At 48.4% G+C, this 25832-nt stretch overlaps 9 protein-coding genes across 9 annotated transcripts; 3 read left to right on the forward strand and 6 right to left on the reverse strand.

The window, feature by feature from the left end:
- Window positions 1-1192: 1192 nt before the first annotated feature.
- On the reverse strand, window positions 1193-3001 carry N7537_005883 (uncharacterized protein; the record flags this gene model as incomplete). Its single annotated transcript, XM_056896940.1, has 1 exon — window positions 1193-3001. One exon carries the CDS (start codon window positions 2999-3001, stop codon window positions 1193-1195), a length of 1809 nt encoding a protein of 602 aa, XP_056752725.1.
- Window positions 3002-4941: 1940 nt separating this feature from the next.
- Window positions 4942-5569, reverse strand: N7537_005884 (mitochondrial 37S ribosomal protein bS16m; the record flags this gene model as incomplete). The annotated part of the gene is made up of 3 exons (XM_056896941.1): window positions 4942-4986; window positions 5156-5348; window positions 5493-5569. 3 exons carry the CDS (start codon window positions 5567-5569, stop codon window positions 4942-4944), a joined length of 315 nt encoding a protein of 104 aa, XP_056752726.1.
- Window positions 5570-5833: 264 nt separating this feature from the next.
- N7537_005885 (NADHX epimerase) lies at window positions 5834-6853 on the forward strand (the record flags this gene model as incomplete). The annotated part of the gene is made up of 5 exons (XM_056896942.1): window positions 5834-5914; window positions 5969-6077; window positions 6136-6201; window positions 6259-6353; window positions 6422-6853. The coding sequence occupies 5 exons, from the start codon at window positions 5834-5836 to the stop codon at window positions 6851-6853; spliced, it is 783 nt and encodes a 260-aa protein (XP_056752727.1).
- Window positions 6854-7037: 184 nt separating this feature from the next.
- N7537_005886 (WD repeat PLAP family protein) lies at window positions 7038-9542 on the reverse strand (the record flags this gene model as incomplete). Its single annotated transcript, XM_056896943.1, has 3 exons — window positions 7038-8893; window positions 8947-9400; window positions 9495-9542. 3 exons carry the CDS (start codon window positions 9540-9542, stop codon window positions 7038-7040), a joined length of 2358 nt encoding a protein of 785 aa, XP_056752728.1.
- Window positions 9543-11641: 2099 nt separating this feature from the next.
- Window positions 11642-13010, forward strand: N7537_005887 (WD40 repeat domain-containing protein). The gene is made up of 6 exons (XM_056896944.1): window positions 11642-11673; window positions 11743-11856; window positions 11912-11951; window positions 12004-12099; window positions 12159-12787; window positions 12850-13010. The coding sequence occupies exons 1-6, from the start codon at window positions 11664-11666 to the stop codon at window positions 12984-12986; spliced, it is 1026 nt and encodes a 341-aa protein (XP_056752729.1). The 5' UTR covers window positions 11642-11663; the 3' UTR covers window positions 12987-13010.
- A 589-nt stretch (window positions 13011-13599) lies between these two features.
- Window positions 13600-15127, reverse strand: N7537_005888 (putative RNA binding protein; the record flags this gene model as incomplete). Its single annotated transcript, XM_056896945.1, has 7 exons — window positions 13600-14244; window positions 14314-14380; window positions 14452-14503; window positions 14557-14591; window positions 14651-14682; window positions 14940-15029; window positions 15089-15127. The coding sequence occupies 7 exons, from the start codon at window positions 15125-15127 to the stop codon at window positions 13600-13602; spliced, it is 960 nt and encodes a 319-aa protein (XP_056752730.1).
- Window positions 15128-15731: 604 nt separating this feature from the next.
- N7537_005889 (alpha-actinin, sarcomeric (f-actin cross linking protein)) lies at window positions 15732-17831 on the reverse strand (the record flags this gene model as incomplete). Its single annotated transcript, XM_056896946.1, has 4 exons — window positions 15732-15920; window positions 15987-17594; window positions 17651-17717; window positions 17776-17831. 4 exons carry the CDS (start codon window positions 17829-17831, stop codon window positions 15732-15734), a joined length of 1920 nt encoding a protein of 639 aa, XP_056752731.1.
- Window positions 17832-20267: 2436 nt separating this feature from the next.
- Window positions 20268-23173, forward strand: N7537_005890 (uncharacterized protein; the record flags this gene model as incomplete). Its single annotated transcript, XM_056896947.1, has 3 exons — window positions 20268-22202; window positions 22266-22649; window positions 22712-23173. 3 exons carry the CDS (start codon window positions 20268-20270, stop codon window positions 23171-23173), a joined length of 2781 nt encoding a protein of 926 aa, XP_056752732.1.
- A 189-nt stretch (window positions 23174-23362) lies between these two features.
- N7537_005891 (uncharacterized protein) lies at window positions 23363-24877 on the reverse strand (the record flags this gene model as incomplete). The annotated part of the gene is made up of 4 exons (XM_056896948.1): window positions 23363-23632; window positions 23703-24406; window positions 24459-24646; window positions 24693-24877. The coding sequence occupies 4 exons, from the start codon at window positions 24875-24877 to the stop codon at window positions 23363-23365; spliced, it is 1347 nt and encodes a 448-aa protein (XP_056752733.1).
- Between the last annotated feature and the right edge of the window lie 955 nt (window positions 24878-25832).

Genomic DNA, 25832 nt, shown 5'->3' on the forward strand with positions numbered 1-25832 from the left:
CATGATCTGTTCTGTAGATACTATAAAATATACGAAGAGTCGTCCAAAAGGAAGTAAAAAAGAATCCCTTTATAGCTCTTTACTAGACCTTAACATTATCATAAATGGATTAAATGGGTTCGTTCTCCAGAATAACTGGGACAGTTCATTGTATCAAGTACAGATCGAAGCAAATGTATCGGTATCATACCCCCAAGCAAGACGTCAAGACGGGGTAAGAGGAAGAGTAAAAAAAAATAATAGACACGCCTCGTTTCCTCATTCTTCTCCTGGAAAAGCAGAATAAGCCAGACCCAAAGCAAAACAAGTGGCAATGCAAGCAAGATGAGAAAAGAGCCTTCGAGCAAAATGCATGAACCGGACGCCTTCGTCTCCGCCGCGGTGAGAGGAATATGGCAGGAGAGAGATAAACCCAACGCGAACGCCTGGACAATATGTGGTCGACGTAAGCCGATGTCATGTCCTTCCGTAGCTCATGCCATTTGAGTAGAGAGATATTAGAAGAGAAGCTAAAGAAAGCCACATAAGACCCTTCTTTTTTTTCGTACTTGCGTAGAAATAAACACGCATTGCAATAGAGAAAGCAAGTAAATCAGCGAAATCCTTTCCGATCCACGCAGACGATGCATCGAGAAAGATCCAGAGGATAGATGTAACAAACAGGGGGAATCACGTGGAATAAAGTAGATAACAGTTCGTATAGATCCTGCTTAGGGCAGAGACAGCAAACACGCATTAGTGTGTATTGCCTATTGAGTCAGGATAAGCGAGTGGGATAATCAAGAAAAAAATCAAGAAATCACGAGGGTATGAAGGTGTGAACAAAACGCAATGGGCGACAGAAACAAACGCGCTCTCGAGCGCCTCGCACCGACCAGATAAGAATACAAGTTTGGCAATGACCTGAAATGCAATCCTCCCAATGAAAAGAGACAACAAAAAAAAAGGAATGTAAAGAGCGCCCAGGTTCCCATGCAACAGAAAGATGAAAAGCCAAGAAAAGGACTAGCAAAAAAAAAGGAGAAAGGGGGGGGGGGGGAAACAGAAAAGCAAATCCGAAACAGTACTCCCGAGAGTGTATGCAGCCGCCGAATGCTGATCTAGCTCACGAAACGAAGATCCCCAAATGCGCCAGATATCCCAGTTCGTTCAAACATGCCGGGCATTATCTTGATATAACGCTTGAATGGGCTTAACGACCCATCATGTAGTCAGGGTAAAAGGAATTATAGCCGTTCAGGTTCGGCGCCGCATTGTTGTTGCCGCCAGGATTAGAAGGTGGCGGCGGCGACATCATTGGATTGGCTCCGTTTCGGATTCCCAGGCCCGAGTTGTGGTTGTATGAGGCATTGCCCATCAGTCCAGCATGCGGATTGATGGGGGTGTGCATGGAGGTGCCATTGCGCATCGGCGGCGCAGGCATGGGCATGCCAAGACCAGGAGGTGCTGCCAGTCCAGGAGGGGGACCATTGACAGCCGAGAACATGTTGTTGTGCATTCCACTCAAACTGCTGCCTCCAGGGACTGCGCCCTGTCCAGAGGCCGAGTTGGACGAGTTCATGCTGCCGGGTTGACCAGAGCGGACACCCAAAGGATTCTTTGAGAAGCTGAGACGGATGCCAGTCTTGACACTGTTCGACAGCTTGTAGCCGTACAGTTCATTGAGCGCTTTGCTGGCCATGGCGACCTCGTCGAATTCCACAAAGCACATGGGTCCATTCTGCTTGTTTCGGAAACAGAGCCGCTTGTACCCGCGTTGCTTGGAGAAAAGGGCTTTAAGTTCCTCCTCGGAGGTGTCGGGTGGCAAGTTGCCCACGTACAGAGTGTTGCAAGGAGGATTCAGGTCATTCGGGTTCGCAGCAGGGAGACTGTGGCGTGGTGTGTGCTGAGCGTTGTATGGGAAATTATGGCCTTGGTTCGGGTATGCGGATGCCGGTGCTCCACCGCCCATGCGCTGCGCACCACCCCCGGGGTAGTTCTGCAAAGGTGGCGAGGACATGTTGGTCGAAAGGGACATATTGGCAAAGCGGTTGGTTGGGATTTGAGGGTTGGTGGCCCGGCGTCCGGCAGAGATATTGGTAGAATGGCCATTCTCTGCATAGCCTACCGGATCCTTGAGCAGCTCACCCGTCTCCTCGTCCGGGTCCTCATCAATCATAGACTTCCCGGTTATGCGTGGGAGGTTATCAATGCCATTTCCGATCGGAGATTGTGGCGAGAAAAGGCTGTGCATGCGAGAGCCTGATTCAGAGGTCGGAGGAAGCCCTTCTCCGATAGGCTGGTTGGGGTTGGCGTTGGAGAGCCTCTCCAAGCTTTGGAAAGTGCCGTTGAAGCGTGATGATTGACGCGTAAGGGGACCGTTTGAGGCACCCATTAACGCGCGACTTGCGGTGTGATCGATGGTGTTACGACGCGTGTTCGACAGATTCACTCCCATCGGACCGGGATACATCTCGACGACCATGTTGGCGTCGTTTTTGGAGTTCGGCTTGCCATCCAGGAGGGACCTAGCCTCTTCAGCGGCTGGCAAAGTAATGAAGCGCGCGATCGCGGTCAAGAACCCGTCATCCTCCGGCAGGTCCAAGGTCACAAAGTCCGCGTCGACAAAGTCTTTGGCGAAAAGAAGCATACTGCGCAGGGCTTCGCGGCTCGTGTTTCGCGGCAGTTTGCGCATGAGAATCGCGCCTCCGTTTCCGCGATTCAGGCCATTCAGGCCCTGGAGGTTGCGATCGTTATCGCCTAAGCGCATGTTGTTATCGAATGAAGATGTTGTACCGATAGGGGAAAAGGGGTATGAGAAAGACGGGTTCATAGATGAAGGCGCTTGCGACGCATTCGGGCTATACACGTCGGTCGACATCGCATACTGAGCCGTGAAAGGCGCCTGCGAAGAAGGGAGTGACTGCTGTGGGGGCGAACCAGATGACACGGACTCTGTGAGTTGTATAGTTCCAAAAGAGCCGGGACTCGTACGAGTGGACTGGCTAGAGCTGCCGCTCATCCCTCCACGAGATATGAATTTTTCGAATTTTTTTTTTTTTCGCCTTTCGGGGGGTTCGCGATCACACAGGGGAAGATAGTCCAGGTAGGAAAAAAAGGAGTCGCGGGATTCGGAAAGTCGAAGTTCTGGGCAGTGATCGGTAATGCGACAAGAGATCGTACACCAAACGCGATGCAACGATAGAAATGGAAAGGCGAAGGCGAAGGCGATTAGCGATTCGATCGAAAGTCGAGTGCACTCGGATGGTGTCTCATCGGATTTGCGACAGTTGGACTATGAGCGCTTTGAAAACGATTGAGATAAGGATGGGAAATTGACAAGAATGGTAAGATGGATGCAAAAGGGAAAAAGGTTTGAAAGGAGGGGATGAAGGAGAGTGCAGGGGAGGGGGGGAAGAAAAGAGTCCGGAACGGTCGAGTGCCAGTCCACAAGTGCCAGATCCATGGATCTACCCTTCACGACGCGACTCAATGGGGAACAGGTATGTGACAGTGGAGGTACATGGGGTTGTATGTGGGTACTCGTATTGGGGGATGTACTTCAAATTATATGACAGTACATGGTCATCACTTTACACAATTTTACAGCAGTCTTACACCTTGGCCCTGGAAACTGACCGCATGCAGAGAGTTACCAAGTGCGTGCCCCGAGGTGACTTGTGGTGATTATGGAATGCCCCCGGCTTTTTTCTTTTTCTTTCTGTTCTCTGTATACTCCGTATACTCCGTACATATATATTAGAAGATCGACGGGTGGATCATGAATCTGTTTCTTCTGGAAAAGCACCGGCCATGCAAGTAAGTGCCTATGCGGCTTGCCGTACCCCGGCTCTGCACGCGATTGGGGCTCTATGAAATGAAGCACATATACCACAGGGATGTTTTACTACATATAGATTCGGTGCGGAGTAGAATACCTAGAATCCTAAGCCGGTACCAAATCCATACAATACCTCTAGGCTGACAGTTTATTGGATGAACCTTGAATGCATTTACAACTGCCGCGAACTAGCCCAGATCGTAAGAGCCAATGACTTAATATCGAATACACTTCATATTCCAAGTCATATGCCTCCGGTGCTATATTGTACAATCCTCAGAGCTAACCTTGGAACCTGTTTTATAACTAACACAAGGTCATCGCACACGTCCACGGAATCCCAAAAGTCAAAAATTGGCGATCCTCCAGGGTCACTGACCAATTGCCACGGGCCCAACCCCGGTAACACATGGGATTGGCTGCCACGGGGAAATGACTTTGACTTATCGAGGGGGCGTTGGTTCATTTGGTTGGGCCGTGGAGACAAGCTACTGCTTAGGGGCTTTATTAGCACTACTTCAGCAGAACGTGTGCCTGAACTGGTCATAGGCGCGTCAAGTGTTTTGGCTTTCATTACTGACAAAATACGATCGGTTTCCAAGGGTATCTTTCGATAACATTTAAGATTATTACTGTGTATAACCTTAGAAGTGGTTTAGTAGCATCTACATACCTCATGACTCTACAGTGTAGGCATATGTAAGTAGTCGATGGGAAAGTATGCTAGTAACGCATAGTCTACTTCGGTACGGACTATGTGCCTGCCTATTAGGCGGCATGTGTTCTTCGACTTAAGAGACAAATCCAAATCGTATCAGTAGATATTCATGCTGCGGCTCGTCTACCGCGTAGAGTCAGAGCAGTCAGGCTGCCACATAATATACAGAGGTTCCCACAAGGCAACTCAATAACGCCAAAAATGCCAGTAAAATCAGGAGAGAGAAAAAGGTACATAGCGCGACTTGTAACCAGTCATCGATGGTGCCATGCCTTAAGTTTTCCAAAGTTCTCGGGTGTTGTTTGGCCGGGTACACAAAGAATGTCGAAGAGAACCTGGAAAGCTATGTAAAGGTCAAGCATGCCACAAGCCACACGGCATCAAAGAGCCAAGGAGAGTGGAATCAAGCTTTGTCAAAAGTAGTAGGTTTGGGCGCAACAAGGCCAGCCTAGAAAGAGGCTCAAGAGTTAGTAAAAGCAGTCTGTATAATAACAACGTAATTCCCATCAGCCCATATGATCTGCTGAAAATGCAGACCCGAGAATAGCCGTCTATCTTCCTTGGATCTTCTAATTCCCCAAACTCTCACGGATAAAGAAAACAAGGCTCCGGCTTACCATGCCCATCAGCTTCCAGACTGGATCACTAGGCTGCGCACCAACACCGAGCCAGTATTTTGCGCGTGACCGATCAAGGGCAATCTCCTTGTATGGGCGCGCCTCGGCATTCTCATCGTACAAGTTCGTGGGACGTTTCGGGATAGGGTTGTAGGTGCCGATGACTTCGAGGGGCTTAGCACCGCGGGCGGAGCTAGAAATAGTAGGGTCAATTTCAATTCTGCTTGAATATACAGTGCGCAATAGACTGAAGCACTCCGTAGCCTGGCAACTTTGATGTTTGGCGTTGGAGCCGGGCGTATCGGGGGTATCCATTCACAGGGGAAAAACCACATACCGGGCTTGCGCAACGACGATGTTGAAGAAGGGGTTGTGCCTGTTGCCGAAGCGGGCGAGTCGAATCCGGAGGACCATTTTGGCGGGTGTGTAATGCTTTTTCAATTGAAGAGGGCGCAAGACTGTTCTTTTGATGATCCCGTCTGCCCTCCGCAAAAGTTCTAGGAGGTGCGGAAAAATTATTGATCCGACAAAACCCAATACGGACTAGTGTGTGTATGATGTAATGATGTGAGGACCCTCAGTAGATCTACTTCGGAGCTGGCTATCACTTTGATTTACACAGCTTCTATCAATTAACTCAATTTACCAAGAGCCTAGCTCTAACATCAGCATACTTATATGATCCGTTCTACATTCACCAACTTTCGTCCACCTCTCTCCATTCGTCGCTACAGTAAACCAGCAATAATGTCGTTGAAGGTATAGTTTGTCCGATATTAGTCCCAACAACATATAAACTGACAGCCGTCCTAGGCAATCTCAGCCAAAGATGCGGCCTCGCTTGATAAAGATCTCATGGAGACCGGTGGCTGGTCTCTAGACCAGTTGATGGAGCTAGCGGGCCTGTCTGTCGCGCAAGCTGGTAAGCTCCATCGATCTTGAACATGCAATCAGACCATGCTGATATAATGAGCATTCAGTGTGGAAAATCCATCCCCCAACCGCAGGGAAGAGCATCCTAGTTGTCTGTGGGCCAGGCAATAATGGTGAGGAGAACGCCTAATCTTACTATTCCGAGCAATAACACTCTAACAAATCACTAGGAGGAGATGGTCTCGTAGCCGCCCGTCATCTAGCCCACTTTGGCTACACACCATCGGTATACTACCCAAAACAGGGCAAAAACGAACTCTACCAAGTACGCAACCCCAAGCACGAAAATAACTCTAGAAGCAAGAACCAAGAACCAAGTCTAACCCAACACAGCGTCTCAAAACCCAACTCCAAAACCTCTCAGTCCCCTTCATCGACGACTTCCAGCCAGCCCTAAAGACAACAGACTTCCTGGTTGATGCCATCTTCGGCTTCTCCTTCGGCGGACCATTGCGCGATCCTTTCCCCGAAATCATCTCGCAAATCGAGTCCGCTAACGTCCAGGTGTTGAGTGTCGATGCGCCTAGCTCATGGGATATCCAAACCGGGCCGCCGAAAGAAGGACCCGGTGCGAAGTTCATGCCGCATGCGCTGATCAGTCTATCTGCGCCTAAGCCATGTGTGGCGTTTTATCGAGGCAGGCATTTTATCGGTGGTAGGTTTTTGACGAAGAACATTACTGATAAGTATGAGCTTGATCTACCCAAGTATCAGGGCGTTGAGCAGGTTTTGGAGATTGGGGTTGATGCGGAGGGGAAGTTGTAAGGGAGTGAGTAGATGGGCTGTTGAGAACGCTAGTTGATTCAATGATGAGATCATGTTACGATTTATTTCCTATGAAGTGGAAGATAGGGCAATGAATAGTCTTTGTATGGGAATCGCGTTGTCGTCGTTAGAAAGTAATGCATCTCTGGCAGAATGCACACCGAATAAAAAATAGTACGCTCTTTCAGAGAGCCTCACGGATCTCGCTAATAATGCCCTTGATGCGCGGCTCCTTTCCAGGACCAGAGGCCGAGGCTCTCGCGAGAACACCTTCAACCTCGTAGACCTCCTTGGCAGCGCTCCTGACCTCCTCCCCAAGCGCTGTCACTAGTGTGCCGAGCGCGACTAGTGCTCGGTAAACCGCTTCTGAATCCTTTTCTCCAGCGATGATCCGCGTCAGTTCCTCCAGGAGGACCAGACCCCGTTCTGCGGCTTCTGGAGATTGGTTCCTACCCTCGGAGGTAAGATAAACTGCAAAGTTGATGTAGAGTGTCGTGATTGCGATTGTAAGGTTGCGGTTTGCTGACTCTCCGCTGCTAGCCAAGGCGGACTTCACCCCTCCCAGGATCTGATCAAATGAGCTTATGGCTAGATCTCGACCGGCAGTCGTCTCAAATAGGTTGGCAAATGTTCGCATTGCGAGCATTGCATTGTTGACGTTAAGAGGGGATTCAAAAACACCGCTGGATATCACACCTGACACGACATTTTCGTCTTTGTACTCAGCGGATGCTGTAAATGGCGCGGCAGCCGCTAGTAGACGGAGAATATCCAGGCCAGGGAGTCGGTTGGCAGCAGGCCAGGTTGTGACGATCTTCAGAATCAGCGGCACTCCAGACTCGACTTCGGGTGATGCTTGAAGCTGCCCGGAAGATTCGAGCTGGCCGCACAAGGCGACAACCGTTTCCACCTCTGAGGGGCTCAACGCCACGTCCTTTGATCCATCAGACACGAGTTTCGCGTTTAATTCCTGAAGCTTCTTCGTGATAACTTTCAAGTTTGCAGAGCGGATGGAGAGATAGATCTTCTGAGGGAGTACCTTGGGACGTGGCTCGGGGGCAGGTGGCTGGGACTCTACGGTCGCCGCGGCGTCTCCAGGACGATAACGGCGGTCTGAGCCCCAAGGATCAGCACCTTCGGGTTCTTGAGACTGCCCAATGGTGGCACCCTGAGTATTTTGAGTGATGAAGTTGGCAACTTGGTCCAGATAGGTCATAGGGAGTTCATTGTCTCCAATAAACTTGGTGGCAGCCTCATATGGATTCTGCGAGACATTGTATGGTAATTTCAGCGGGGGCTTGCCATCTTCTATGTCAACATCGAAGACGTAGTCGTAATCCTGACCGTGGTATTCGGTCTTCCGACCACTGCTTCCAGCCGAGTCCACTACCATACCGATAGCAATCCATTCCTGTGTTGCCGACGACCAGGTGTGGGCGCTCACGGTACCACCTGGCTCTCGGATCATCTGGACCTGACCTTCCTTGGTTCCGGACTTTTCTTTGAGGAATTCCGGACCAGGTAACTCCTCTTTATTAATCTTCCCAACTTGTTGCTCTGGAATAGCTGACTCCTTGACGGCCTGGTCGAACAGCTGTATGGCCTCTGAGGCTGCATGACGATCAGGGCTTCTGCTGAAAACACGAGCAATGCGGTCACTAGCACCGGTAACGATATCACCGGTCTCGCTGCAAGTTGCAACACTCCACACTGAGATTGCGGGATGGGTGATTGTCTGCACGCACTGGGTTCCGTTCCAAATCTTCACGGTGCGATCTTCACTGGAGCTCACAAGCTCGCCAGATGGGAGCGCAGCCAGGGAGTAGATAAAGCTTTCATGGCCATGGAGAGAGGCAACGAGTTGACCTTGCAATGTGTAAAGACGAATGATTCCGTCGTTGCTAGCCGATGCAAAGTGAGCTCCTGTAGAGTTTGAGGCGGGAAGCTTGCACAAGGCCCGGACCACGTCGTTTGAATTTTGTACGCTTCCGAGTAGGGTTCCCGAGGTATTGAATATCCGAATCATTTTATCAGCACAGCCTGTGATGAAGTTAGCATATAAAAATTATTGGAGTTGCACGAAACTAGCATACCCGTGATGATTGTGTTCTCATCATAGGCCAGCACGGCCCAGACGCTTGCCTCGTGTCCCTCCAGTACGACATCACACTCCCATTTCCCGACCCTCCACAACCGGGCGGTGGAATCCCAGCTACCACTGACGACCCATTTGCCATCCGGAGACACATCTAGAGCACAGACATTGTGGCCGTGACCCAGAAGCATAGCATCCGCATTATCCTCTGCACCCTTACCAGGCTGTCTGGCTTCAATTATTGCGTCTTGTCCAGCCGAAAGTACAAGCCCTTCAGGGAACTCAGATGTGGGAGGAACGTAGGCTAAGCTGTTGATGAAGGCGCCGCCATGTGTAGCGATGGTATAGTCATATGCGGGAGGTGGAGTGGAGATAAGCTTCCAGAGCCGAACTGTTGCATCACGAGAGGCGGAAAGGACGACATTTGGATTTGGGAAGACCACAGCGCGAACCTAGATCAAAAGTCAAAATGGTGTGAGTAGTCTGTGTGGTTTGGAGGTGTGGTGTCAATGGCGTCGGTACAGACGCCGGGACCAGGAGCCTTACATCATCGCCGTGGCCCTCCAAGGTTGCGGAGAGCTTGAAGTCAGGCATACATAAATCTTTGAGGGAAGAAAAAGTGAAGAAAGAAGAATCCGAAGAAGAAATATTTTGAGGATATCACTGCGGAATTAATGATCAATCAAGCTCCCCTGGATGTTGTTGTCCTTTAGTCGTTCCGGGGGATCGCCCCCGCCGAAGCATCAATTGGTCATATCACGTGGGCGGTAACGCCATTTGGGGAACCTGCTAGAACACGCCGAGGTCTTATCAAATGCAAAGGTACTCCGTACGGAGATTTTAATTGGATCTTCTAGCCCCATGGATCTCTGCTACATGCTCAAGTGCCCAGGTGGTTCTCAATGACTCATCTAGCATACTGGCGAATTCTCAATCTAGTGGGTAGTTATCTCTTACTCCAGAAGCTTTCCAGGCTGGGGTCTATCACAGGTCTCAAAGAGCGGACTATGCCGTGACGAGGTACATATCTGTATCTACTCCATCAGAGTGATTGGTGTCTTTTTCGAAAGGGGTCCACTCAGGATCAAGCGTAGTGCAAATCACATCACATTTTCCAAAATTCACGAACATAATCGGAACATAAATGCAAAAGAAGGACGGTGAGAAGTTGAGGCTGTTCCATGTCTTCTGCTGGACGTGTTGATCCTAGAAAATAGGATGCGCTTATTATTGGCCAAATATTCAAGCTTGCCCGACTAAAGGCCATGACTTCCAGATCCCATTCTTCTAGGAAGAGGATTTTGGGGTGGTCACCATCTATGAGAGGGGGAGATTCAGAACAGTCGTGGGACACGTCTAACCCATACACAAACCTTGTGAGAACACATTTATTCACATCTCGACCCAAGGTCTAAAGAGATCTTTTCGGTCAACGTCCAGTCTCCCTAGATGCTTTATTTCGCGCCCAATCTTCGCGTGCAGTTTGTTTCGGTACCAGTTCGTACAAGTAAGGAATCTTACCCGCCCCTATTAATTATCGGTTTGGTGGTATAGACACTCTCATTGGCGCACTTACAAATTCCAGGCACATAATCTACAAATTACAGCAGGTTCACATTCCTCTCCGCGTTGGCCAACATAGTTTGGCCAGACAGAGCATGACCTGAGTACGGAGATGTCACCGAACCACAGCGGGAAGAACGCGTAGCGAGGCAGTTGGAGCAGCTAGAGCTTAGCTATGGTCGCCTCGATGAGTGATCTGCGTTCCTCATCTACAAATTTGTCAAAAATTAGTGACATTGTCATATCTTGGCTCAGTATTAGCTATGGTGGACGAAAAAGCAGATTGAAAGATGATAGCAACGATATACTTGGGATCGTTGTGGTTGGGGGAGAGAAAAGTGGGACTGAGGAAAGTGGGGCGCTGCTCAATCTGGGCACGTGACTGACTGCTTCCCAGGTAGGACTAGTATTGTTCTATACTACAGGACCACTTGGCATCTAAGATATACTCGATGTAGAACCTCAATGATCTGAATATGCGGTAGTTTTGAGATGGTATTAGAGAAGTTACGTTAGATATCCCTACATGTCTTAGCAATATGTTTTAATATGTCGTTTTGGATACGTTTCAATGTATTTCCAAGAAGCTTTCCAAAGATCTTTCAGATATCTTTATAATGTATCTTGTTATATCCCATTTTAGACGCCTATCAATGTCTGTTTAAAATAATTCACCGTAAACCGTAGCTACAACATAAGAGCCTCACGTGTTTCAATTATACCTGAATCAGGCTAGCGCATGTCTTACCTAATCGGTGATCCACTGCAGGGCTGCCCGTTATTGTTTGAAATTGAAATTCAATATCCCATCTACACACCGAAGGAGTTTCATATTCCCAGTGGCCTTCTCTCCTTTTGTGGTGTCTGTTTGGAAAATTCCCCGTTCAATCCACTTTCTTCGATCCTTTGTTCTCGGCTCTTCCTCGAACCCCACATATCTGTTTGATGACTTGACGACCCTGACGAATCTCTCATGTACCTTCCTTAGACATATTGAACTCTCTCTCGGTCTGGTTTCTGGATTTGTATCTTGATATCAAGTCGCCCGCTCTCGGTTGGACATATCCATAGCTTTTCGCTGATCTGATTGGCTCTCTAATACCTAACATCAAACCCACTGAAACCTTTGGAACTTCCCTCAACACCAACAAAATGACGGCCGGTGAGTGATCTGTGTAGCTTGGAATCAGAAATTGCTATCTTGATGTATTTACTGATATAATCTCCACAGATATTCCCAAGGTAGTCCCTCTGACTTGCCACGGACATTCTCGTCCGGTGACGCATCTGAGCTTCTCTTCCACTGTCGAAGACGAGCAATATTACTTCATCTCTTCATGCAAAGGTAGGAAAGACCAATAATACTCACGACTTACTGCACAGTCACTAACCAACTAAAGATAATAACCCCATGCTCCGCGATGGCATAACTGGAGACTGGTACGGCAAATGAAACCAAGTCCAGAAACGACCCACTAACATCAACCCCTAGGATTGGAACATTCCTCGGCCACAAAGGTGCCGTATGGCAAGCAAGGCTCTCCGCCGACGCCGCCATCTCAGCAACAGCAGCAGCCGATTTCTCAGCGTAAGCAAATCCCCCAAACCATCTCTCACAATGATATACTAACCTCAACCCGCAAACAGCAAGGTCTGGGACACCTACACAGGCGAATGCCTGCACACACTGCAACACGCACACATCGTGCGGGCAGTAGCTTTCCCAATTCAGGCGAACCCGCAAGTGCTCGCGACAGGCGGCGCAGAGAAGAAGCTACGAATCTTCGATCTAACACGGGGCGGCAGTTCCAGCACGGGCTCAACACCACCTATCCCGTCCTCCGCCACTCCTGCCACCGAGAATGGAGTGGCGAGCTACGAGATCGGCGCAGGCGTGCACGGCGGCACGATCAAGTCTATCGTCTGGAATCAGGACTACAATGTCGTCACGACGGCAGCGGAGGACCGCAAAATCCGCTGGTGGGACCTGCGGTCGCGCCACCCGATCGTTGAGTACGGTGTTGATGGTACCATTGGCTCTTGTGAGCTTAATAGTCTGGCGACGAGACCTAATGATGCCGGGATTTTGACAGTCGCCGCGGGGAAGAGTGTTTATCTCTTTGATGGCGTGCAGCCTGGTCGGTTGCTTAAGAAGGTTGATTATGACTATGATGTTGCCAGTGCTGCGGTTAATAGCGAGTCTGGTCGTCTGGTTACGGGCAGTGCGAATGATACCTGGGCAAGAGTTTATGACTTGAACACGGATGAGGAGCTGGGTATGTTTTGCTACTTCTGGTGGTGTGTCTTTTGGCGGGTTCGAGCTAACTTTCTTCTGCAGAGGTTCAAAAGGGTCACCATGGCCCTATCTGGTCCGTCAGCTTCTCCCCCGATGGCAAGCTCTACGGGACTGGTAGCGAGGACGGTACTATCAAGTTGTGGAAATCATGCCGCGAACCCTATGGGCTGTGGAGATGAACTTGACACTTTCATAATTGTTACAGTGTACAGAAGAAATCACGGAAGAATGTCATATCTTCTTCCATTTTCATTTGCGATCCTTGTTCTATTTATAATCGGCGGCTTCCATTGGGTTTATGTTCTATCGATTTGTATCTTGCCGTCATCCATTGGTTGCAAGGAGCCTCTCGTTCTTTGTATGCGGGCCTTAACGGCATGTGCGGATCTGTTTTAACCTCCAACGATAGCAAAACACGAAGGAAGACACCGAACAACGCAGTAAGGGGGGGAAAAAAAAGTACTTTATCATGGTCTCTCAGTTCGCTGGCCTGGATATGCAACGAGAGCAAGGGCAAGGATAAGAGCCCAGCAAGGGAAAAGAAGCATCGAAGCAGTAAAAAGCCGAATTTGTGATATGGATCCAGTTACAATTTGGTGGTTGAGGTAAAGTACAGAGTTTCAGCCCTCGTGCTGAAAACCCTCGGAGATAGAAAGAGAGAAGAGAAGAGTGGAAAAAGGCCGAGGGGATCTTAATTCATAGAAAAGACCAAAAGAAATGCCATGGAGGCCCAAATGATCTGGAATGCGAAAGACAAGCGAGTTTCCCGTAGTTCGAGTGACCATGAAGTATTTACTCAATCATATCGATATCATCGTCGGCAGCGGGCGCGCTGGGGGCCGGGGCAGTCTGCTGAGGGGTGTCCTGAGCGGGTGCAGCCGCTTCACCGCCGCCGTTGTTCGCACCACCCCAGTAATCTTCCATCTCCTGGTCCAACTCCTCCTGAGTCTTGCGCGGGCGGGCATTGGATCGGCGGTTGGATCCATCAGTCTGCTGGGAGCGGTTGTCGCGTCCACGTCTACCTCCGCCGCGGCGGTTGGGAGAGTGCTGGTGGGAACGTTGTCCAGGGACGTAACGGTCGATGTTGTCTGGGGCGGGCTTGGTGACATCGCTGCGATGAGCGCGGCCGCCACGGCGGCGTCGGCCATCGGCGTTGTCCTCGGGGCTCATGCTGCGGTCATCGCGGGGTCGTTCGACGCGGTCCATAAGACTAGATCTAGGGCGATGTGCGGAGTCGAGGGGGTTGCGGTCACGGCGGCCCGGGATGAGAGAAAGACGGATGGGCTGGCCCTTGGCGTTGGCTCCGTCGTACTCCTGAATGGAGGTGTGTGCATCCTTCAAGCGTGCGTATGTGATGTAAGCAACTCCCTCGGAGCGTCCAGCGCGGTCATAAGAGACAGTAAGTTCAGAAACAGGTCCAATTCGACTGAAGAGATCCTGTTCAGCGAAGAGACTTGTTAGGGGCGTTCTTGTATGAGGGTTGAGTATGGGCTACTTGAAACGTACCTCGAGATCGGTTTCGGTAATGTCGTAGTGGAGATTATCCACGCGAACCTTGGTCAGTGTGCTCGATCTAATAACTCAATCAGCGCTCTGATCAGGCAAACCATCAAGTCAAGGCTGATTTGATGGGAGGCTCCATACCGATCGGAATCAGGTCCATCGCGGCCTCTGCGGCCTCCACGGGACGGGCGGGCTGAAGAGCATTGCTGTTAGAGAGATCCCGGCAAATTACGAGAAATCACATACATCGGTCGTTGTCAAATTTGTCATGAACCCAGTCGCTGGAAACAGAGACCCGTCAGCATGATCCACATCGTAGTAGCCAGAGAGGTATAATCACAGGTTGAGATCGACACGGTCTGAAGTGTATGGCTGTTGTTATCGAAGAGGCTTAGCGTTAGCTCCAAGTCAGATGAGATACCATGCAAAGTTCTTTTCCATATCTTTGCCGTGGCGTGTTCGTTGGCGAGCCTCCAACGAACCAGAAGACTGGCTACGATTGACACGGAGCAAGAAGAGAATTCGAAGAGGGAAAGGAGGGCGGACCTAGGTATTGAATGAGATATTAGCTTCATTGCCATGTGGAATATAAATCTGGAATAGAGCCTTGGTTTGAAGTGAAGTTGTACCTTTCTGACGCCATCGCGCTCGTGGCGACGGCCGGGGTTGTTGTGACGACGAGGACCACCACCACCGCCTGAGGAGCGGCCAGGGTTCCGCTGCAATTGAATGAGTCAGTTGTAGGTTTTGGTGGTTTCCTTGCTCGCTGGAGCCTTACCGTGTCTTCAGCGATGATCTCGTCCAAGCTGCGGTCCATCTTGGAGTGTATGGCTGAGGAATACGATTAGAGAAGAAATAAAGTGTGTAAGAGAGAAAGTACGGTCAAAAATTTCAATTATGACCAGTGTTTAAATGGTAGAGATTGAAAGAATTGAGAGGTGTCAAGAAATACAATCAGGTCGCAGGATCATCCTCATCAGCTCCAATGGATCTGGGGACTGTCACATGACATTAGTTGTATAAATACGGTAATGATCGGCGGTATCCACATCCACATCTACAGATCAGACCCAAAATAGCTTCAAGGATTTCCTTTGTACTTACAAGAACTTGTTATTTTGTCCCATATTAAAGCATCTTGGTTATTCTCGCTTGTCCAATTCCGACTCCACGTCTACACAGAGTTTGATAGTTGAAAATGTTCACATGGTATCATGATCATTACAAACAGAAAAGTATACACCAACACAATACATATGTTGAAGAGGAACAACCTCCGAACCCCAGGATGCAAGATGAACCTCAAAAAAAAAACATGAGAATCTTCCCTGAAAACACCAGAAACACAGCAACACCAAGTCAGTGCAAATCCCCCATAATCACCAGTAATGCTGCGCAAATAGCAACCTCCATGATACCTTTTATTGCTCACTCCCATTATGTTTGTTTACTTCTCGCATTTTCTCCATGAAGCTAATGTAGTCGTACTTGGCCAAATCCCGGTCCTCGAGGAGATCGGGGCCATCATGTGCAGGCATCGTCTTAACCAGGTGCTCAATAACCTCGTCTGGAATAAGCGAGTGTCGGAGATCCAGTTCTGTGACATAGGGCTGCAAGAGGAATTAGTGACTGTAGCCCGAGAAAATTTTCAGATCTTGAAGAATCGCTTCACATACCTTGCCATCAGCAACCTCCTTGAAACTCTGGAATACCTGTTCGGCTGTATTTTGATCCTCTGTCACACTGACCATAAACCGGATGAACTGTTCGAAGCTGACTCCGGCATTCTGTGACAGTCGATTAGCCCCACAGACCTCCACGTAGACCTGGTGCATCTCATCCTCGTCGTAGACCAGTCCCAGACTGGCCAGTGCTGCGGAGAACTCGAGCTCATGGAGTGTGTTAGAAGAGTCGCGATCGAAATGGCGGAATACCGACTCAAACTCTTCCAATTGGATAGGGGTCAAATTGGTCATGTTACGGGCAACCATCTGGTTGTCAAGGAACGCCAGCTTCTTTGAAATGCTGGATTTGACGAGACTCAGCTCATATGCAAGCTCGTCCAGGGTGTATGTGGTGAAGTCGTTTTCTTCAATATTGGCCTCCGCGCACTGTTCGTCCAATTCTGCGATAGCGTCGAGGAAGGCGTCAAGGGGTGGTAAGTTGCCATTTAACTTTTTAACATGATCAAGCTGATCCTCAACATCACCGTCCAATCCGGAGATCGCCAATGACAAGGTCTTCAGGGTCAGTGCAAAGTCATTTGCCTTGTCAGCAAAGGAGCGGCGTAGCTTGTTCTTGATGTCACGGATTGTTTCGTTTATAAGCTGGCTGCGTTCATGTTCCTCCCGGGTAAGGATCTCCCACTCCTTGTCGCAGTTTTCTGGACTCAGTTCTTGCGGTGGGTCGTAAGGACGCAGTCGATATGTACCCAGCTTGGTTTTGATATTGCCCAGCAAAGCAGCTAGGTCAGATTTCTCGGCCACCCATTGGCGTTTCTCGTTCCGCTTGTAGAGTGAGAACTGATATGATTGTTCTTTGGCGTCTTTGTATGTTCCCTCGAACGACGAGGTCTTCCAGTGGTCACGCTGGCCACGGATCAGTCGCAACAATTCCTTTACTCGGCGCTCATATGAGTTCTGCATATCCCATGCGCCATGCATGTTGTTGACAAACTTCTCCACTCGTCGCCCAGCGTTCTCGACTCTCTCCAATTGCGAGAAAGCGTGGAACCAGTAGGCGATGTAGGTCATGAGGGAGCGTTCGTCGGGTCTGGGTACGTCGCATACATCATCCACGTCAAGCAGGTCCGGGATGCCGATTTCGTTGGATGCGATCTCGAAGGCCAGCTTCATATTTCCACGGTGGTCACTCTTATCTAACGAGTCGTAGTCGATCAAGTCCGGTCGGTGGATATCGAGGAGCGCACAGAAGGCCAGCCCATTGTTCCAGCTGGAGGAGAAGTCTCGAACCTCTACATCGTCGTAGCATGCCGTCTTTCGTTGACACCAGAGTAGCAATCCTTCCTTTGCAGTCATGCCCTCCTCGTTGATGTCACTGATCGTAAACCGCAGAATCAGGGTCCAGATTAAACCGAGAATGATCTTTTGATTGCCATCGACAATATCCTCTGCGCCAATATTTGTCATCTGAATCCTCCTCCCCTTGATGAAATCCAGACTTTTGTTTACATTTTCGAAGCGCTGTACGCGCAGTTTGGGTTTCGAGGCATATCGACCGAGGGACTCTCCTCCAAGGATTTCGAGGAGGTGAATAAGAATGACCTATAATAGGCGATCAGCAATTCGAAATTGGTGAGCGGGGTAGAGGTGGGACATACGCCGTCGGAGAGGTCAGTGACCAAGTCCTCGATGGACAGGCTCCGTGCCTTCAGCTTGTCATTCAGCCTAACATTACTCGTCAGCTAGAGTTCATATGGAGAGAAAACGGAGTAGGGTGATTTACCATTTGGTGAAGGTCTTTTGCTGCACATTAATCCACTGCTTCTCAACCGTCAACATCTTCGATTCACGGCGGAGACATTCAGGGCCGATTGGCAACGATAGTGTCGGGTGAGAGCGAACAGGGTTTAGAGTTGAGAAGAAAAGGACTAGGATGATCAGAGAGGCTTAAAGACTTGGTTTCCGATTCGGGCTGGAGATCAGACAATGGGGCACAAAGGGGGGAAATAATGTCGAGAGGTGGGGGTGTTTGTCCCACAAGTCGGAGTTGAAGATCACCCGAGCAACCGTGTTTCTTGTTTCTTCCTTTTGAACTCGAACGAAAAGAAATCACTTTATCATAAACTTGGAAGACAAAGAATGACAAGAATAGTTGAAACTGGAAGTTTGAAGTTTAGGAAATTTATCAACTGACAATTTGCAGTTGCATCCCTTGTGGACCCACTTCTAAGTATAGATCGCGATTGTTTACACCCCCTTTGTCTTTTACATGGGAGATTTATATGAGGTGATACTATTAGGACTGCTTAGCTCTCCTTAATATGTGAAAAATTGAAGCTAGTATGTCCCCCCTTTCTGTTAGTTGTTTAGGTCGAGTTCCCAAATGCCAATTCTGGCACCGTTGGGCACTATATGCATGCCCAGCCTTGGAACCCTGGAATGAGCGCCTCCAAATCATTTTATATTTTATATGTAACTCGTAGTCTCCAGGGCTGTTTCCAAGATTTGGGCACCTTATAGTAAAGCTGTAAGTCAAACCAACGTATCTCACATTGCCTTATGAATGTATGATCGCCTATAGTACTAACTACAACGTGGTGCTTCCTACGCTTTGCTTCTGAAAGATCATCTACTTCCAAGTCTTATGATCAAGTCATTCTGAATACAGTCCTCATATGGAATAGGAAACACAATAAAAACCGCATCTTCAGTTATGCAACTCTATCTGTTCTTCCCACATAGTCAATATAAACAGCTTGACTGGCAGACTCCTCACCTTCTTCCCCCGCGCACAGCTCATGATGGTCATGCTTCGGCGATTCTTTTTGCCATGGTAACGATGTCGAAGATTGAGTTTGATGATGGGAAAATCTCATCGATTTTCTCTCGTGAGCGTCAAGCTATCTCGGGAAAGAAGAAATATATCGTTGGCGCACATACCGTTTCGATACCGCAGTACACCAGGAAATATTCCCAGTCAATACCAGCAAATCCCACTGATGTTACTTCGACGACAATAAAGTTGAATAGCCAGGATACAGCAGTAGATAGTTCAGGTCCAGTTGTTGGCGCTCGAAACTAAGTCACTGTGACCTCACTTGAGCAGAGGAATGGAATCCCAAGGAATGCAAGGAAGTAGATGAATAAAATAGAGATATAGAAAGAGAGCAGCTTCCTTAATTCTGAGAACAGTGTTTTTTTTTATTTTAGTTTAGGATGGGCCAGGAGACCCGACAGACAGGCGAAGCATACGAATACCATAGTAGTTTCCACGACGGTACCAAAGATGACTGCTAACTAGGAGGCCGCAGCCAGGCCTCAAGGAACTTAGTGATCTATATGAATGGAATAAATAACCAGGAAACCTGGGAATTGGATGACAATGGTTCTAGAGAGGGTAACCCTCAACATTGGCGTTATTAGCACCACAATCTAACCAACTGAGTTATGGAACCAAATTGTTGAGGGATTGTATAATCCCAAAAAGGATGGACAAGTCTTAAGAGACCTACAGCTTCTGAGGGTGAATGATGTAGCTGCGGGGGACGAGGAGTGGGTCGACAGAGTGACGCAAATATCTAGAATCATATTGATGCCACGCGCATTATTCTCATTATGCATGTCAAAAGTAGCTTGCGGATTACGGTGGATGATGATATGGTCCGCGAGCCTCCAGTTGGCACATGGGAGCCTTTTCTGAAGGACAAAGCCCCGGTGGCGCAAAACCCGGGTTTTCGGGCTCCCACGGAGATCTTCTAGCTTACATGTGTAAGTGTATCTCGTTGTGGGTGCAATTTCAGGAGATACCATCACAGTAATTTTTAGCATGACAGGCAATAATTCTACGGTTTTCTGGGCGCTGGAAAAAAATACCCCCTAGGGTCAAAGAGTTGATCTCTAGCATTGCCCGACTATCAGCACATGAAACAAAGAAAATAGGCTAGAAATGGACGGGGAATATTTCAGGGGTAAAATGGCACGGCCTATTTTGGCCAACTATGTTGTATATTTGCTTTTTGGTCTTATCTGCTGTGCTTTTCAGCTGAACAAGCGGAGATCAGCCCCTAGATTAGGCAGGGCAAAATGTTCTAGGGTTGTCTCCAAACTAGACTGTATCGATAATCCCAGCCTACTCCGTACTCCGTATGCTATAGGTAACTAGTCTTAGATGTTATCCTACAATTTGCAATTTTTCTACGGTTGTGCCTGGCATTCATGGATGTTTAACATCAAAACAACCTCACTCGCCCAGTAAACCAGAACGCCAACTTCAACATGGCATCGACTCAATACAATGAACTACGTGACGAGATATATGTGAAAATCATGGAAAGGATGGAAAAAAGCCATGAGGGAGGCCGATTTGTTCCTCATGGCACTGCGGAAGAAGTGCTACAGCCAGAAGTTTTGCGACGCTTTTTTCGTAGTCTTCAATTGGGCGATATACCCACCACCGGATATAATGATCTTGACTTCGATTTTGACGAAAACAATCTGAGCTGCAAAATGGGAGAACGGAAGCTTCAAAATTTCCTCGCTATTCTCATTTTCGCATCCCGCAGCATCGAAGCCGCTCGAACATTCACCATCAAGCTGTTAGCCCAAAGGGCCTGGTCGCCGGGAATTTGCTCTCTGCCGGCGGAACGTGAGGCGCTCATAGATATTTTTGGGGAACAGGTTACTCCGGATGAATTCCTGACACAACAAGCATGCTTTTGCCCTATCGTGATTTGCGCCAAAACAGAAGTTCGGATTCAGAGCCTAGACCGACAGTGTGTACCCTACCTAGAGCAGAAGTTTCGGGGGGACGGAGCACAAGGCGCTGTATACCAAGTGAAGATTGCAAAGGGGCATTTTTTCGACCCGGTCCTTGGAGGAAGAAATGAACAGCCAAAGGAAATGGCGCGCAAAGATTACCAAACCACCGAGCACATGGAAAAAGATACTTTGAAGCAAATCCTTGCCTGCGATCGGACCTGTCCAAATATCGTGGATATTTACGGTAGCCTCGTCATTGGCTCGACAAATAATTACAGCATCTTCATGCCTCTCGCCGAGTGCGATTTGAACGCCTACATGAGGGAAGACAATCGAAAAAGACCCAATACCACTATGGAGAAGACGCAGATAATCAATTCGGCTCGAGGACTCGCGCGTGGGCTGGAATTTCTTCATAGTGGTATGAGGACTGCCGAAGGGGACATGATGGTCTGTTACCATATGGACATCAAGCCGAAGAACATTTTGGTGTTTCTCGAAAATGTTGGGGGCAGGCAGGAATCCGTTTGGAAGATTAGTGACTTCGGCATGTCTAGCCTCAAATTGAGATCTCACGGAAAGGTGAAGGAGAAAGACTTCGGCGGGTGGTTTGCCAGGTCCCAACAGCCTGGTGATGCACCTACCTCGGCGGCCTACAACAAACGCAGAGACGGCACTTATCTTGGGCCCGAGTCCCTTTCGAAACACAGAACTATGAGAGAAAAGAGCGATGTTTGGTCTTTAGGATGTGTCCTCAGTGTTGTTTTCACATACTTAGAGGAGGGAAGCTCTGGCGTGGAACAATATGCGCTAAGAAGAGCAAATCATCGCAGCGCTGATGGCTATGATCGCTTCTTTGTCACAAATCCACTGTTCGGTCGACCAAAGATCAACCCGGCGGTCACACTATGGCATGACAAACTGATAAAGAAAGCGAGACAGAGGAGCCCCAAGGAAGGGGAAGCGGTGAAATCAATGCTAGATTATCTAGTGCATGCGGTTCTTCAGCCAGAACAATCGAAGAGATGCAACGCTCAGCAATTAGAAGATAAAATGCTTCACACATTTCGGAAGTACGGGAAGTTAGGGAATGAAGCGAGCCCGCGTCAGCCAGAAGAAGAGCCTGGTCTAGCCAGGGTACTACAGAGAATGCACATTGATGCTTTCAAGCGTGAGAGGCAAGATCCCGCCACTGACAGACGCGTTGAGCATTGGGATCTGAATACCTCTGAGCCCTTCAAAGGCTGCGAGATCTCACCGGATGGAACTGTGATCGCGTTTTGGACCGACATCAAAATTTCGCTATATACTTCGCAATCTCTAGAGCAAGAGGGGGTTAATGGCATACGCCCGGCTGCAGAATATCCGATCCCGACACTAGGGTGTCGCTGGAAGAGTATCAGCCTGACGAGAAGGAATTTGATAGCTTCCACCTCTGGAGGCACTGTCCAAGTAAGAATATTCATTCTCTCTTACCTTTTCTTTTATTCCTGTCTAACAAGTTTCGAACGCAAGTGTTATATCTTCAATCTATGGCCAAATATGGACGTCAATCTCAGACCTTCGGTTCGAGTCTCCCTACCAACACTGCCTGAGATTAAAAAGGTGGCTCTCGCGCCTGGAAGTCAGAGAGTGACATGCATTGTCAACGACGAAGATGAAGACCAGAATTCAGGATCCTTATATTTTGGCTACCTCAATTCTTCGCATGAGTGGAAGCCGAGGTATAAACTTGATTGGCCGGCAGCAGATATTGTTCAATTATCATTTGCAACAGATGACGACTTGTACATGGTTTTTCGACCACAGCGAAGCGGTCCAAGTCACAAACACGAGATTCCCGTCATTCATTTGTCCTTTCGATCTAACCAGCTATGTCAGCTCATCATCGAGCCACAAGTAAGTCTTCGGCTCCAATTTTCAACTTGAAATTTTCTATTTATCTAATCTCTCCCATACAGGGCCTTGACACTAGCAGCACTGTTGGTCTTTTTACCACTTTCACACCATTTCTCCAAAAGCCCCATGTTTGTGCACTTGTCACCCGAGAAAAACAGTTGCACATCCGAAGTCTTGAACAAGTGGATATTACGCGTAATGCAAAAGTCGACATCAAGAATTATCGGGTACTTAAACTGATGATGGGCAAAAATGACAAGAAAATATTCGCGGTAGGGAGGCGCGCGGCCCATAATGCGATGCTTTTGCTGGAGATTGCCGTACCAACACCTGAGGAAACAAGCAGTTCTGTGGCAGAGCTTGCTGAAATCCGGGGCCTGACATACAGCGATGAGTTTGCCGAGAGAGTTGTCCACAATGAAGAAGAGAGTGTTGTTATTCTAGCCGCTTTGATGGGCGCAAATCAATGTCGCATATACAAAATCACTGTGCCCAGCTCAATATCGGCTTCAGTGGCAGCATAGACTTTCTTGTCCATAATTCTGTCCTTATTTGGTATTTTATACTATTCCCATACACAATGTATACTTTCTCCCGTTTCTCTTTATGCATGCATCTCGAGCTCGTGTTTAGAAACGGGGTTCCTACCCCATATCCAATAAAAGTTCTATATAACTGCTACTCTAAGGGCTTCTATTATCAAAGCTTGTTCCTCAAGCCGAACATTCCTGCAACTCAATACTGGCATTGGAGACACCTGTGAATCGACTTCTTACCCCTTCGATAGTCCAAGCTGGGCTACTTCGGATTTTCGGTGCAAGCCCGCGGAACGCTGCACCATCGCGGCTCAATAACCAGTAGTATAAGAGGAACGTGACTGCCGTCAGGGCAATAGATGATACAAAGAATATCCATATCATAGGCGTACCAACAATACGATTGCTGACTTGGTCCATATCGAAGAAATTCATACCAAATATAGTCTGTTGTGAGAGAATGTCAGTCGGGGTCTGGCCGTTGTGATGTGTTGAAAATCAGAGGAGGGGTACCGACAGCCAAGAATGATGACGGAAGGTATACCAACGTCAAAGTGGTGATAAATACAGCTGATTTGTTCAGCTGTAGCATGTTCGAATTTTGCTGCTTTGCTAGGGCCTGATCCCGAAACAACAAAGTGTCGGCCAGCAGCTTTGAGACAATCTGTGCCCGCTCTTGCAAATGCGAAGCATTATGAGAATTTGCAACGCACTCTCGACGCTGATTTTTGTAAAAGTGAACCCCGGTGTGATCTGTTGAGGTCATTAACCCGGAGCTAATAAGGGCACAAAGGCCGTCAAGGACGTCTGTCGCTGATGCTAAGATGGTTGAAACTTCGAGAAATTGAGTCTGCAAGCCAGTCAATGTTCTGAGGCTATCGTAGCCTAGACCCAACTGCCCATCAATGAAACTGGCGATCGCACTGCGTGCAAGGGGTAGGAATCTTTTTTCTTGTACGGCGATATATTTCCTCCATGTAGGGAAGTATGTTGCAAACAAGACCCGGTGTAACCAAAAGGGATCGGATTCCACTTCGGGGCAAAGATTGCATAGTAAATTCTCAACAGTCGAATGCGCTTTAGATTGTGGCTTGGGATTGAACAGTACGAAAAGACTTTGGGATGTAGTTTTGTCGTATCGGTGGTAGATTCCAGTCTGGCGAATAACCCATGTGTCCTCTTGTGGCTTGTACTCGGGGTATCTTAGAGTGTAAGATATTTCTGTTTCTCACTTTAGTAAATGATTAACGCCCACAGAGGTACAGGCATATACCAATCACGGAGCCAGAGCAGGATTCTGTAAATGGAAGGCAAAATACCACCTCGAAGTCATCGGTGCGCCGATAAAAGCAGGATGGCACCGCCCAGAATGATGGGCCTATCCCGTGTCCCGCAACAAGGAGGTCAAGCATCGGTTTAGTGATCTGCAATGGTCGCCAGGCAGTGCGTTGACATATTGACCTGTCAATTATTAGCAGAAGAATAGGGTGTTATTGATTTAACATACACAAGGCGACATTTGTATTGATTATTCTGGTTGTTTCTCAGAAAGGATGCTGTGTCCTCTGCCGTGCGAAGGTCTGATCGTTGATATGAGGCTCTTGTGGGAAACGATGTCGTGTCCTGTCCGACCTCAAAGACCTGTACGGGTTCAACCGGGTGGTCTAGGCAGTAATTATCAAATGAAATCATTATGTGTAGCTTTTAAAGAGAATGACAAGAGTGGAGTTGATCAAATTCAGGATCTCGATTAATATATCAGATCTGGGGTGGATTTATTGAATCGCCACTCCGCTGCACCCTTATGTCCACTGTGTGATGAGCCTTCCTGCTGCGCCCCTACTCGGTGTGCCTCTGACCCTGCCACACCAAAAGCCTTAGGCTAATCGTCCTGGGCCGAACTACTTCCATGTCAGCTTTCTTATTTGACATCAGAACTGAACATGTCTCACTCAAGATCATCCTTGTCAGACAAGAGGTGTTAGCGACAGACTTCATTTCAGGACGGGCAATAGATCACAACTTACAGGGTCCACTATTCTAGGGGCAGTGAAAATCCATTGGTCTTCTAGAAGCTAGAACGTGCGAGTTAGCCTTACGCCCGATGAGCGAGTTTCAGGCGAGTTACCATAATACCGAAGTCTGTTTGTCCAGGGAACAATCGCTCAAGCAAAGCCTGAAGACTGTCTCTTCGCAAGTAGCGACAACTCGTGGTTTGGAGATTTCCAGGCATGACTATTCAAACTAATTGCAATCTTTTACTTTGCGGGTTGCGTTTCCAGACCAAACACGGGGGACCTGATAAACCCTAAGTTGCGGCTGAAACCCGGGCCATTGCACTGCCACGTCACAAAATCCAATACTTGCCTTGCTTATCGGTTGCAATTTTGCGTGGACTATCATGTATCGCTGATTCGAGAGTTGTCTTGAGATAATGCGGGACTATTCCACATGGGGATATCATCTCCGCTTTGTGAGATGATCGGGATTTCATGCACCAGCACAACCCGGGTTCAAACTGATTGCATGCAACTCTCAACCTTGAAGGCAACTAGTGAGCAAAGGGGGTGAAGGTTTCGATATCCACAGTTTGCTATTGAGTTAACTCCATTATGCTTGAAATGCGGCTCAATCTTATATACTTTAT

Source organism: Penicillium hordei (assembly GCF_028827395.1).
Source record: "Penicillium hordei strain IBT 12815 chromosome Unknown utg000003l_segment0_segment0, whole genome shotgun sequence".
Lineage (NCBI taxonomy): Eukaryota > Fungi > Ascomycota > Eurotiomycetes > Eurotiales > Aspergillaceae > Penicillium > Penicillium hordei.